The 12191-nt window shown below is 65.7% G+C and overlaps 2 protein-coding genes across 3 annotated transcripts; one reads left to right on the forward strand and one right to left on the reverse strand.

Moving 5' to 3' along the window:
- Positions 730 to 6940, forward strand: CYBA (cytochrome b-245, alpha polypeptide). 2 transcript variants are annotated; one of them, NM_214267.1, is given in 9 exon segments: positions 730 to 794; positions 3560 to 3629; positions 3908 to 3982; positions 4105 to 4110; positions 4113 to 4187; positions 4624 to 4705; positions 6529 to 6688; positions 6690 to 6714; positions 6717 to 6937. In NM_214267.1, coding segments are annotated over 9 exon segments (573 nt in total). In that variant the 5' UTR covers positions 730 to 736; the 3' UTR covers positions 6739 to 6937.
- On the reverse strand, positions 8848 to 10691 carry IL17C (interleukin 17C). The gene is made up of 3 exons (XM_021093667.1): positions 10636 to 10691; positions 10014 to 10327; positions 8848 to 9717 (listed from the first exon to the last, which is right to left on the reverse strand). The coding sequence occupies exons 1-3, from the start codon at positions 10636 to 10638 to the stop codon at positions 9456 to 9458; spliced, it is 579 nt and encodes a 192-aa protein (XP_020949326.1). The 5' UTR covers positions 10639 to 10691; the 3' UTR covers positions 8848 to 9455.

A 12191-nucleotide genomic window follows, 5' to 3' on the forward strand; every position in this document is an offset into this window, starting at 1 on the left:
GGGACACGGCTTTGCGGGCAGGAGGGCTGACGGGCCGAAGCTGCCGTCTGAACCCACAGGCCCTCCTTCCCAGGGAGCTGCTCTTCCGCGTCCCTCCCCACTGCCCTAACCGCCCTCTGACTCCTCCCAAGGGTCAGCCACCTGCTGGCTGGAGAGTGCTGACCTTGACCCTGCAGGGGGCGGAGGAAGGAGGCAGCAAAAGGCCAGGGCCTGGGCCTCCTGCATCCTGGACTTTCTCAGAAGCTCCCCAGACCCTCAACTTAATCCCTGAGCAAAGGGTTGCCCGCTGCCCGTGGTGGCCCCGGGCCACCCCTGCCTTAGTGCAGGGCCCGGTGGGGTGGGGGCTGGGCCTGCACTGCACTGAGCTCCAGGGAGGGAGCCCCACGAGGCTGGGGCGTTGGGGGTCCTGGCCTGAGCCCTTGCTCCCTCTGCAGGAGTCTGGCGAGGCCAGGCTTCTGGGCCCGCCGAGGAAGAAGGCCTGGGTAGGCGGGCAGGGCCCCTTCCTGAGCTTCTGGTGCCCAGGCCCTCGTGAAGGGGGTGGGGGCTAGGTTCCGCAGGCAGCCCTGGGACCCCGCCTGCTGGCCAGGCCTGTCACCTGGGGAACCCGGGCTGGGGCTGGGTGGTGGGCGGAGCCGGAACTGGGGGAACTGGGGGCGGAGCTGGAGGCAGGCGGAGCCCTGGGGCAGCGGGTGGAAGGGTCTGAGCTGCGTCTGGTGGTGCTGGCAGTGCCATCGCCATGGGACAGATCGAGTGGGCCATGTGGGCCAACGAGCAGGCGCTGGCGTCTGGCCTGAGTGAGTGGGGCCGGGGCTCCCACAACTGGGGGCTGCAGAGGGTGGCTGAGCCTGGAGCGCGGGCAGGCGGCAACCTGGCGGGGGGCCGGGGGGTTGGGGGGGTGGGAGGGAGCAGGGCCCGGGTACCCCAGGGTGCAGGCTGAGGAATCGGGGAAGGAGCAAAGGGGCAGGCTCGGGGTGGGGGGTACTGATGATCCAGGAAGTCGGCTGGAGGCCCAGAGACTGGATGTGCAGCTCGCGGCGGGCAGGAATCTGGGGGCTCGTGTTGGGAGCAGGCTGCAGCCACCAGAGCCAAGGCTTTGGGCTGCGGAAGGGGGTTTGGGGGCCCTCAGGCCCCCGCAGACCCATCGTGCCCTACCCCCATCCTCTAATCTCCCCATTTCTCCGCTCCCCCAAAAGAGGAAGTTGCAGTCGGAGAAAAGGCGTTTTGCCCCCGCCCACCGCCCCCTAACCCCCGGTGGTTTCCGGAGAGTCACTGCCCAGCAGGGTTGGGAAAACCCAGCCTGATGCACCCCATGGCCCCTCCTACCCTGGCGTGGGGGCTCCCTCGCCCAGGACCACCCCTCTCTCTGGGGCCCAGCCCTGAGTCTGCTCAGGACACTGCACTTGGCAGCTGTAAACGGCCCCTGTGCCCCCCTCCCACCCAGCTCCCAGGGCCTGCCTCTGGTGGGGGAGCAGGTCTGCAGCCTGTACTGGGACGACGCACTGGGACACACTGGGATGCTGGAATGTCTCAGGAGGGGCAGGGTCTGAGGCAAGAGGAAGCAGCTCAGGGCTCTGCCCTCCCAGGAAGGCCCTGCACCCCGGGGGAGTGGGCGGACGAAGGGGAGGGAAATACGGGAAAGGGGGGGCCTAGCCCACCACGGTCACCTGGGGCCCATCCCGGGGAGGAGAGCACAGGTGGTCACATTTGGGGGGTGCCCCCACAGGCTGCTCTGTGTCCAGGCAGGCCAGCCCGCCTCTGGTCTAGTCTCAGTGGGTCAGTGGGTGGCTCTCTCCTCACTTCTGCCTGGAGCTGTGACCTCAGCTGCCCCCCACCCCCCAAGCACAGGTCAGCCGCGCCGCGGCTCCACTTACGAGTACAACTCAGCTTCCTCTACCATCAAAGGACTTTTCCTCCTGACTCAGTACCAACTGGGCGCCCAGGCACCCCGCAGCCCTCAATCCCCGTAATTGCAGGGAGCCCCACGGAGGCTGAGCACGCCCCTCCAGCCTCTCAGCCGGGAGCTCAAGGGCCGACTCCCCCGCTCACCTCTCAGCTCACATCCACCTGCTCTCAGAGCAGCTAGCCCCACCTACCCCCACCTAACATGCCCTCACAACAATGCAGCGCTGAGTCCCAGCCGGACCCGGAGGCCCTGCGTGCACCCCTGGCCTCTTGGCGCCTCTCCTGTTGACGACGAGGCTCAGGCCTAGGAAACGGCACCCCGGGACGTGTGGACGTGGTGCTGCCCAAGCCCAGGAAATGGCCCTTCCCTCCCGACAGCTCGCAAAGGTGCTGACCGCACAGCGGGCAGGCGTGAAGGCGGCTGAGGTGCCGGGGGTGCCGGGAGTCAGGGCTTTTACCCAGTGGGATCTGGGGATGAAGCTGAGCTGCACTCCTGAAGCCAGAGCTGGGGAGGGCTGCCTGAACCAGAAACAGACCAGATCGCTCCCTGCAAGGAAATGGGCCATCTGCCACCGGAGTCCAGATGGGAAAGTCACCAACAAGACACAACCGCTGGAAACTCAGGCCTGCGCTGGGCTTGGTGCGGGGCTCCCCTCCCTCCCCCTGGGGCACAGGGACCACCAATGAGGAAGTTGGGGTCACCGGACAGGACTGCCAAAGGATGCGGTCCAGCAGTAGCAAAGCCGGGTCCAGAGGGAAGGACAGTCCACTGACTGTTAACGATTAATAGTCAAGGGTAATTCGGGTGAGACTGGAGCTGCACATTCTAAGGTCCACACACGGATCCAGAAGCGGAATCTTAAAGTTTGATCTAGTCAGCAGAAGGCAGCAGAAGCAACAAACAACTCTTGTTGAAGAGAAAAAGCAAATAAAACAAGGATTTATCTGCAACCTAGTGTTACAGTCATTATCAAATTGGTTCCGGTGTAAAAACTCGAGCTTTGTCAGCTTCTTCAAAACGGCCCCAAACTGGAAACAAGTGGCATGTCCCAAAAGCGGGAGAAAGGGTAAAGAAACGGTTGATGGACACAGTAGAAGCTGCTGGACAAGCGAAGGAGTGAGCTGGTGCTCCCAGCAGACCACCACGTGGAGCCTGGACAAAGCACATTTCTAGATGCCAGGAAACCTGTACCCAGGGAACCCCTGGAAATCCTGGGGACGGGTGGCGCGGACCGGCCCGACACCGTGGGAGGGCTTCATGCCCCCAGCCCCAGGCTTATGGTACCACCACCACGAAATTACTGGGGAGAAAAACCGCGATCCCGCAGCCCGCAGCACAGCCCCCACAGAGCCAGGTAAAGGGCTGGGAGAGGCAGACTCGCCCAGGACGACAGCGACAGCGACCACGAACCCCCAGCGAGGAGAATCGCGGGGCAGGTACATAATCCACAACCAACAGTGGAGCTGGAAACGCACAAAGCGGAGCCTCAAAGCGACCAGGTCACAGCTGAGCCGCCCCCGCGTGCCCGCAGCGGTCCTCGGCTCCCTCCCCCCGGTCGGTGCCGCAAGGCTTCCCGCCCCTACACCTGCCGCGGTCCCTTCAGGAGGTGGCCAGGCCGCTGCGGGGCACCCACTAATGCTTCTCTTCTGCTCGCAGTCCTCATGACAGGGGGCATCGTGGCCACGGCCGGCCAGTTCACGCAGTGGTACCTGGGCACCTACTCCATGTATCCTTCCGCTGCTGCGCCCCGGGGGAGGGGGAGAGGGGAGAGGCTGCTGCCCCCCAGAAGCTCGGTGCCGGGAGCGGGAGCGGAGCCGCGTGGGCGAGGCAGGGGGGGCTCGAGCAGGGACGCCGCAGACCCCCTCCCCGCGCCTGGGGCCTGGCGGGCGGGCGTGGGAGGGGTCGGCGCCCCCCACCCCAAGGGCTGGATGCTGCGGCTCCCCTCTGCTCCGCTCAACCAGCCACCCTCCCTGCCGGCCGGCGGCTCCTTGACTGCAGCGGCAGTGCGGCGGGCGTGTTGGTCTGCCTGCTGGAGTACCCCCGCGGGCGGAGGACCAAGGGCTCCACCATGGAGCGCTGGTAAGTACCCCTGGCTCGGGGGGTCCTTCGGGGGGCGGACGAGGGGCCCAGCATCCACCCGACTGCCTGGGGTGCTCCGGGCTGCACTGAGTGGACGCGTCTGCCTCCCTCCCTCTGCCCAGCGGACAAAGTACATGACCAAAGTGGTGAAGGCGTTCGGGCCCCTCTCCAGGAACTACTACATCCGGGCCTTCCTGCACCTCGGGTGAGTCCCCGCCTCAGAGGCCTGCGCGTCCCGGCGCAGAGAGGCCAGGGCCCTCCCAGGCTTCCCCAGACCTGCGTCCACACTGCTTGCACTGGAACAGTTCACCTCAACCCCAGGAGCTACCATCAGGAATAATCAGGGCCGTGGGGGGACTGGGCCCGGCTGGGTTCTGCTCAGTGTCTCACCCCGCGCCCATCGCGGTGCCTCCGTGGCTGCTCCGCAGCCAGACTGGGCCCGAGCCCGAGTTCAGGGGAAAGGCGAGCAGAACAGCTCAGGGCCCCAAAGGTGGAAGCCTGCCCCTTGGCAGCGCTGAGTACGTCCTGCGTACAGCGTCCTGGGACAGCCCTGAGTCCTGTGGTCTCTGACCCAGGCCCGGGGCCGCCGGTCCCCTCCTGACCACCCTCCTGTCTCTCCCGTCCTCCCACCCCATCCCCAGGCTGTCGGTACCTGCTGGCTTCCTGCTGGCCACCATCCTGGGCACAGCCTGCTTGGCCATCGCAAGCGGCATCTACCTGCTGGTGAGTGGCGTCCTCTGTGGTCAGCCCCGCTGGTCCTTGAGAACCTCGGGTCCCGGCCGGCCCGCAGGCGGAGCGAAGGCCGGGAGCCTGCGACTTGTTCACGCGAGGACAGCGGCCGCGCAGCCTCCGTCCGAGGCACGGCTACTGTGCTGGCCCATCCCCAAGGCCCCCTTAATCCACACGGCAGCCCTTCGGGGCGGGGGCGGGTTCCACTTCCCAGACCAGCCGCTGAAGCTCAGAGAGGGAACGTGGCTGCATTGGGGTCCACTAATCAAACTCCTCTCGCCCGATTTGGGGTGCGGTGGGGAACACGTCCTGGGGAGCTGGGAAGCTGGTGGGCAGGGCCGATGCCACGTGGAGAAACCGCCAGGGGTGCTTTTCCTGGGGTCGCGGTTGAGCAAATGCGGCTTGTTAGTAGGGACCTGCGTGAGCAGCGTGAGCGTGGGCGGCGTGAGCGGGGCGGCGTGAGCGTGAGGCCCTGTCCGCAGCTGGGCGGAGGGCGGAGGGCGGGGAGTGAGACTCCCCCGCCCCGCGCGCCCCCGGGCATAGACTCGCCCAGCCCGCGCTGCTCTGTGCCTGGTGCCCCCGGCTCGCCCCGCGCTCGCCCGCTGTCCCTGTCGTGGTGGCCAGCTTCCCAGAGTGAGGACCCGGGCCTGGTGGTGGTCCTCCCTTGGAGCCTCCGCTAATTACAGCTCTGGGCGTCCTCCTGGGTCTCGGCTGCCTGCGTGCCTTTCCCTGAGCTCCCTGGGCTGTTGCCCGCATCCCTGTGCTGTTCATGTGCAGGCCTCGCGTGTGTGTGTGGTGTGTGTGTGTGTGTGTGTGTGTGTGAATCCGTGTGAGTCGTGGGCATCGTGGGCTCTCCCGCCCTTTCAGCGGAGCATCTCGCTTGGTCCCTGACGTCTCACGTGGGGCGGAGGAACCGCAGTTTACCTCATTGATTTGCTTTATGGGTCGAGCTCTTTCAAAGTGCCCCTCCCCGCCCGGGCCGTATTTTCCCGCCTTCTCCTCTATCAGCGGCACGGTTGCACCTTTCGGATGGTGTGCCAGTTTTTAAGTGAGGAGGTGTGATTATAGGTGTTTATTTTCTTCTCTTGCTTCGTAATTACAAGCTGCCCCGTGGTTTATGTTGGCCGCCTGTTATGAGAAACTAACTGTCATCATCAGAGTTAAAGACGGGCATTCCCGGTCCACCTGGCCTTGGCCAGAAGGCTGTGTTCTAGCAGGTTCCCTGCACTGCCCAGTCTTCCCTCCACGTGCCGGAGCCCCTGGCCGCCCTCCTGGGCCTGCCCCACCCAGAGCTGTCGGCCTCAGCTCAGCACTGGGCCATTCCGGCCTGGCCCTCAGTCCCCGCGATGAAGCCTGGTCTTGGGCTGGGGACCTGGGAGTGGCCTCCAGAGGATCTTGCAGAAGCCCAGGGATTCAGCACCACCTCTCCCCTTGCAGGCCCCCCAGAGCCAGGTTCTCAGGCCTTTTTTTTTTTGGTCTTTTTAGGACCGCACCCGCGGCATATGGAGGTCCCAGGCTAGGGGTCGAATCAGAGCTACAGCTGCCGGCCTACACCACAGCCACAGCAACGCGGGATCCTTAACCCACGGAGCGAGGCCAGGGATCAAACCTGCATCCTCATGGATCCTAGTCCGATTCGTTTCCACTGTGCCACGACGGGAACTCCCTCAGGGATGTCTCTTACCCTCCCTGAGCTGCACCTCAGGTCTTAGCGAGTTTGGCCTCTGTCCTGCCTCTAGGCAGGGATGGGGAAGCATGTGGGCGGGGCGGGGCGGGGTGGCCAGGAGGACCCCTGCCCATGCCTGCATGTCCCGCAGGCAGCCATCCGTGGGGAACAGTGGACCCCCATCGAGCCCAAGCCTAAGGAGCGGCCACAGGTGGGTGGCACCATCAAGCAGCCGCCCAGCAACCCCCCACCCCGGCCCCCAGCCGAGGCCCGCAAGAAGCCAGGCGAGGAGGCAGTGGCAGGGGTCCCTACGGGGGGCCCCCAGGAAAACCCCATGCCAGTGACCGACGAGGTTGTGTGACCAGGGCCTCTAGCGGCTCCCCACCCTGCTGAAGCTTCAAGGGCTCTTTCTGCAGGAGGGCGGCATGTGTGGGAGGCCCCCGGCCCTGGGGCACCCCTTTCCTGCAGTCCCCTTTCGGGTTGACTGGTAGCCGTGCTGTCATCTTTCTAGGGGGCCTTGGGGTCTTGGTGAATCAGCTGTTTCATGAAATATGTATCTGGAATTCCATGTGTTTGCGTTTCTCCTTTGGAAAGGATTGTCCTGGGCCTAGGGGAGGGAGTGTGTGTGTCCCCCCAGCTCCCTGACCCACCAGGATCCCCTGCTGTGCCCCTTAGACCACCGTGGGGCTGCTGTGCCAAGGGCGATGCCCACTCCTGACTTCCATCCATCTGCCAAGGTCGCCAAAACTGTGGCTGAACCAGATGTGTCCATGGCCCACGCGCAGCAAAGCCAGTCTCCCGACACAGGCTTGGGCGAGGCAAGTCCAGCGTTTACTGCCAGGTGCCAAGTGGGAGAGCAGGCAGCTGTGTGCCAAAGACACCAACTCCTCGGTGGCTTTCACAGGGCGAGGGGGGTGCAGGGGGTGCATTCAGTGGACCAGTGAACCCCAGGTTGCTCTGGTAACACATACATGCACTGAAATTTACCCCCCCCCACGTACTACCCCCCCCCCCCGCGCGTTTATACACACACGCACATACCGGCCACGGCAGAGCCCAAGTTTCGCCCGGCTTCAGCTCACATGCTCACCTGGGAAGCTCCTTCCTCCTGGGCACCCACTCCCCCTCCCCCTGGAAAGGGCCTAAAGCCCTGGCCTCCTGCTGCCATGCTTTCAGAACCACGGGTGAGGGGCACTCTGCCCCGCCAGCCAACACTCTGTCTTCAGCGTGGGTCCGATGGCCCCTCCACTCCCCCCCAGGCCGCTCCCAGCGCTGCCCTGTCCGCTCAGGGCCCAGCTCGGATCCCACAGGCTCCCACAGCCCAGGACCCAGGACAGACACCAGCTTCAGTCCACGGTGCTCCCTTGACCCCCAGGCACAGGCAGGCCGCCTCGGCCTCTGCATAGGCGGTCCCTCGGCCTGGAACACTTGGCCCCACACGGCTACCCGGTTGTTCTCAGGTGGTCTCCACTGCAGCCCCTCTCCCTTCCCCGTCTCTGGTTCCTTCACCAGCAACCAGGCCGAGCGCGGGCTTCACTGCGTGGCCTGTGGCTGTCAGTCCCCAGGAGTCCAGTCTGCTCACTGCTCTGTCCCAGGGCTGGGCACATGGCAGAGAGCAAGTGAGTGCTGACTGGAGAGTCAGTCCTTCCAGGATCAAGACAAAGAAAGGCCACCTCCTCTGGGAAGCCTTCTCTGATCCACCCCCTTCCTGGGCACTCGCACACGGCGCAGCCGTCAGTTGGAGGGTGAAAACGGGCAGAGGTGTGGACAGCTGCCCTGCAGCTCCGCGGCCCACAGCGGCCCCTGGGCTGGCCAGGCCTGACGTCACAGGGAGGGAAGTTCAGGCTCCAGAGGGGGGTGTTGCTGGCCCAGAACTGCCGAGCCCCTAAACGCAGTGCTCCGAAACGTGCCCTGAGCCAGAATGTGCTGCTGCGTGAGGCCAGGCGCCTGGCCTGTGGGTGCGGTCAGCTTGGCTGCCCCTTGTCTGGCAGGCCATCCACGGTGGGCAGAAGCTCAGGGGGGCATCCAGAGCTGCTGGCGCCAACCCCCGCGAAATCACCCTCAGGGTGCCTGTCCCTGGGGCAGGGAGGGACGCCAGGGCCGTGCCCATGCCAGTCAGGTCAGGGGAGGGCTGAGCTTTGGGAGCGAGGCCCATCCCCAGGCCGGGAGCCACCACACGGCCAGGTGGGCGCCAGGCACACCTGGGCTCCACTCTGTTAAAACCATCCCTGAAAAAAGAAAGAAAAGGTGCTCCCGTCGCAGCTCAGCAGAAACAACCCCGACGAGCACCCGTGAGGACACAGGGGCGACCCTGGCCTCGCTCCGTGGGTGAAGGATCCGGCGTTGCCGTGAGCTGTGGTGTAGGTCGCAGACGCGGCTCGGATCCTCCGATCCTGTGGCTGTGGTGGAGGCTGGCGGCTGCAGCTCCAACTGGACCCCTAGCCTGGGAACCTCCACATGCCATGAATAGGAGCCTCAAAAGACAAAAAAAAGAAACACAAAAAAAACCCTGGGCTGGGCGCGCTTGGGTTTGGGCACAGACCTTTCTGGAGGGGACATGCCAGAAGCGGGCAGCGGCTGCCTCTGCAGGACAGCTGGGCCCTCCTCCCCCGCTGCCCTCCGTCTTCTCCGTGCGACGCTGTGCTCTGGGGGCCGTGTCCGTGAAAAAACACATTTTCATATGAAAAATGAATCATTGCTTCAGAGACACAGGGGTGCTTGTTCCAGGGGGCTGGGACGAGGGAGCCGGTGGCCAGCAACGGGGTGAGCGGTAAGGGGAGCTCGGGGGGCCGTGCGGGTGGAGGTGACCGTCAACTGGTCGTCAGCTCCAAGAGCGAAAACGTGCCTTCCAGCCCAGCCGCTAACGCAGCAGCGTGAACTAAGTCTCGAGGCGGAGCCCGACCGCAGCTCCCAGCATGGGGCCGGCCTGGTCTCCACTGGAGGCTCCCACCTTGAAGCCTGGGGCCTTGGGACCTGCCCGGGGACCCCGGGGGCTCATAAATAAGCAATAAATACACAAGTAGGACAGGCCTCTCTGGAGAGAGCCTCCACCGGCCCGTCGGGGAGCCGAGTCAGTGGTCACTGGACAGACCTGGGCAGGACACAGGTACAGCCCACGGGCACGCGGATGAACTCGGCGTGGAAGGCGAAGGCCCCGGGCGTGGGCGCCCCCGCGGCATCCCGGGAGCAGGGCTGGCGGCGCAGCACCAGCAGGCTCTGGGTCAGGGGCACGGAGTTGAGCGCGGCGGTCTCGCGGCCCGTCTTGGTGCTGATGCAGCCCTTGCACAGGCACTCGGCGAAGGCCAGCTTCTGCGGGTAGCGGCTCTCATCCGTGTCCACACTGCGGGCCAGATGGGGAGTCAGCGCCGGTGGGTGGCCAGTGCCTCCCGACCCGCCCGCAGCCCCATGGCTGCCCCTACCCGCCTGGCCTTGCGGCGCAGAAGCCGGCCCCCTGCCCAGCCCAGCGCCCTGCAGGGGCGTGATGGGGCCCCGGGGTCCGAGGGCCGGCTGAGTCAGAGACCCGGCTGGAGAAGCTCAGCTGAGGGGCCCCGGCCCGGCGCTGCCCAGTTAGCGGCAAAGGCACCGAGGCTTGGGGGGCCCTGGGGGACCCCCACCCAGGGCACGCCCCACGCTCACCGGTATCTCCAGGGAGAGATGGAGCGCTGGTGGATGTCTGCTTCCAGCACCTCTTCGGGCTGCAGAACCTGGCACTGGATCCCGCCCGGGGACCCCGCCTGTCGCTTCCTGCGGCCTGCCGCCTCCAGGCTGGACACCAGGGCTACCGGCAAAGCCTGCTCCCACTTGGCAGCTCGAGCCAAAAGGTGTGGGGGGGCGTGGCCCAGGGACAGCTCCTCCGCCGAGTAGCAGCGCGGGGCCCCCGCCCGGAGTTGGAGGCTGTGGCGAGCCAGGCAGGCGGGCAGCCAGGCCAGAAGCAGGAGGCCAGGAGAGAGCTGGGGGATAGAGGGTGGGGGGTCAGGAGACCCTGGGAGGGGCCACCTCACTGCCAGCGCGCTCGCTCTGCTCCCTGTGGAAAGCCCACCCCCCCCCACAGTTGGGGAAACGGAGGCCCTGGGGCCTCTAGCCCCTCAGCCCCGCGCTCCGCTGCGCACCCGGGCTCCTGGGTCCTGGCTCCCGTTTCTCCCAACGTTGAAGGCCTTCCTGAGCCTTCTCCCAACATCCTCAGCCCGGAGATCAGCCAACCAGCAACCGCTCAGGGCCAGGGGCACCGTCCCGGCAGGGCGCGGGGCAGGAAGCTCACCATCGCGGCGGCGGCTGGGCTCTGAGCGCGTGTGCCCTGGCGGCTGCCCCGGCTGCTGCCGGCTCCTGGTGCCCTTTATACCTGCGGCCACACCTGGGGAAAATCCAGGCACCGCTTCCTCCTCGGGAAGCGCCTGGCTCCTCTTCCTCCTCCCGCCCTGCAAGTGTCCCCTCCCCCGGCCCAGGGTGGGCCCATCTCCCAGTCCTCCTTCCTCCTTGGCACCCCACCCAGTGGGACCCTGGCCCGGGTCAAGTCCTTGCAAATGGGGCTGGGGATGGACCCAGCCTGGGCGATACTCTTGAACCTTCTGTGAAAGGGTTTCCGTCTAAGCGCCCTCCTGCAGCTTGCTTCTTTGATTCAACTTGTCTGTTGTGCTGTTTGGTCCGGGTGCCTGGGGCGGTGACCTGGGGCGGGTGGGGTGGGCCCTCCGTTGTGCTGCTGCCCAGTCTTCCGCCAGGGCTGGTCCCCCGTCCCCTCTCTGTCAGGTGCACGTCTGCATCTGCCTCCTCCTGCCCACACGGGGGAGCTTCCAGCAGAGCCTGGGGGCTGGGGGCCTGTGAGCGACCCCAGGTTTCTACGTTGGGCTGCTGTCATTTTATTCAACACAACTGTAAGTCTGGGTGGAGGGGGTGACAACGCCTCGGAAACTTTAAAGCATGGTGCACCCTAAGAAGCTTGCTAAGGAGGTGCCAGGAGTCCACCTGTGCCCACTCAGTGCTCCTGCCTGGGGTGCTGCCTTTGTTAGCCTAAAAAGCACACAGACTGAGCCCAGGCCTGCAAAGCGCTGAATCACCCTGGGGTGGGCCCACCACCCTCCAAGGCTGAGGGCCCTGGCTGGCCTGGTCCTCTTGTCTGTGCCCCGTCCGGCAGAGGAGAGCCAGGGCGTGGAGGTCTCCCCTCCTGCAAGCAGGAGCCGTGGACACCATCAAGGTGCAGGCAGTGTCTAAGTTGGGAAGCGCAGACCCCGGGACAGGGAGGCGCCTGAGGGCACTGAAGGGCCTGCCGAGCCCTGGTCTGGAGGAAACGTTCTCGTGGCCGGCGTGCGTCCGCAGCGCGCCCCTGTTTCTTCCTGACAGACGCTGGCTAGTGGTACACGGGGTCCCCAGGCTGCTCCCGCCTGCCTCGGCCCTGCCCACAGCCATCCTCGCTTCCTGCAAGGGGGCAGCAGCCTTGCAGGCTCTCCCCCCACGGGCTCAGGACAGGAGCTCAGCCTTTCACAGCTCTGGAGGCCAGGGGTGTCGGCCCGGCTGGTTCTTTCTGGGTCTCTGCCTCTCTCTCGCCTTCCGGTGGCACCTGGTGTTCCCTGGCTTGTAAACACATCAGCGCAGCCTCTGCGTGCCTCGCCCTGCTGTCTCTCCTGTGTCTCCTGAGAACACCCCTCTAACCCAGGCCAGTCTCACGCCCTGCTCTTAATCCTGCCTGCGCAGGCCCTTCCCTCAGACAAAGCTGCAGTCCCCTGGGCACTGGGCTAGGACCGCAAGCTATGTGGGGGCACGACTGAGCTCTGATGGCAGCTGCCAGGCCAGATGCTCCCGCCCCAAGACCAGCTCTCAACG

The sequence above is a fragment of the Sus scrofa genome, chromosome 6 (genome assembly GCF_000003025.6).
Source record: "Sus scrofa isolate TJ Tabasco breed Duroc chromosome 6, Sscrofa11.1, whole genome shotgun sequence".
Classification (NCBI taxonomy): Eukaryota; Metazoa; Chordata; class Mammalia; order Artiodactyla; family Suidae; genus Sus; species Sus scrofa.

What these genes read in the sequence shown, in the direction of transcription:
- CYBA (XM_021093565.1), top strand. Translation starts at nt 737, where the DNA reads ATGGGACAGATCGAGTGGGCCATGTGGGCCAACGAGCAGGCGCTGGCG. An exon ending in GGCGCTGGCGTCTGGCCTGA is followed by an intron (nt 795 to 3,559) that starts GTGAGTGGGGCC and finishes TTCTGCTCGCAG; the next exon opens with TCCTCATGACAGGGGGCATC. An exon ending in TACCTGGGCACCTACTCCAT is followed by an intron (nt 3,630 to 3,907) that starts GTATCCTTCCGC and finishes CTGCAGCGGCAG; the next exon opens with TGCGGCGGGCGTGTTGGTCT.
- IL17C (XM_021093667.1), bottom strand. An exon ending in ATCTCTCCCTGGAGATACCG is followed by an intron (nt 9,718 to 10,013) that starts GTGAGCGTGGGG and finishes TCTGGCCCGCAG; the next exon opens with TGTGGACACGGATGAGAGCC.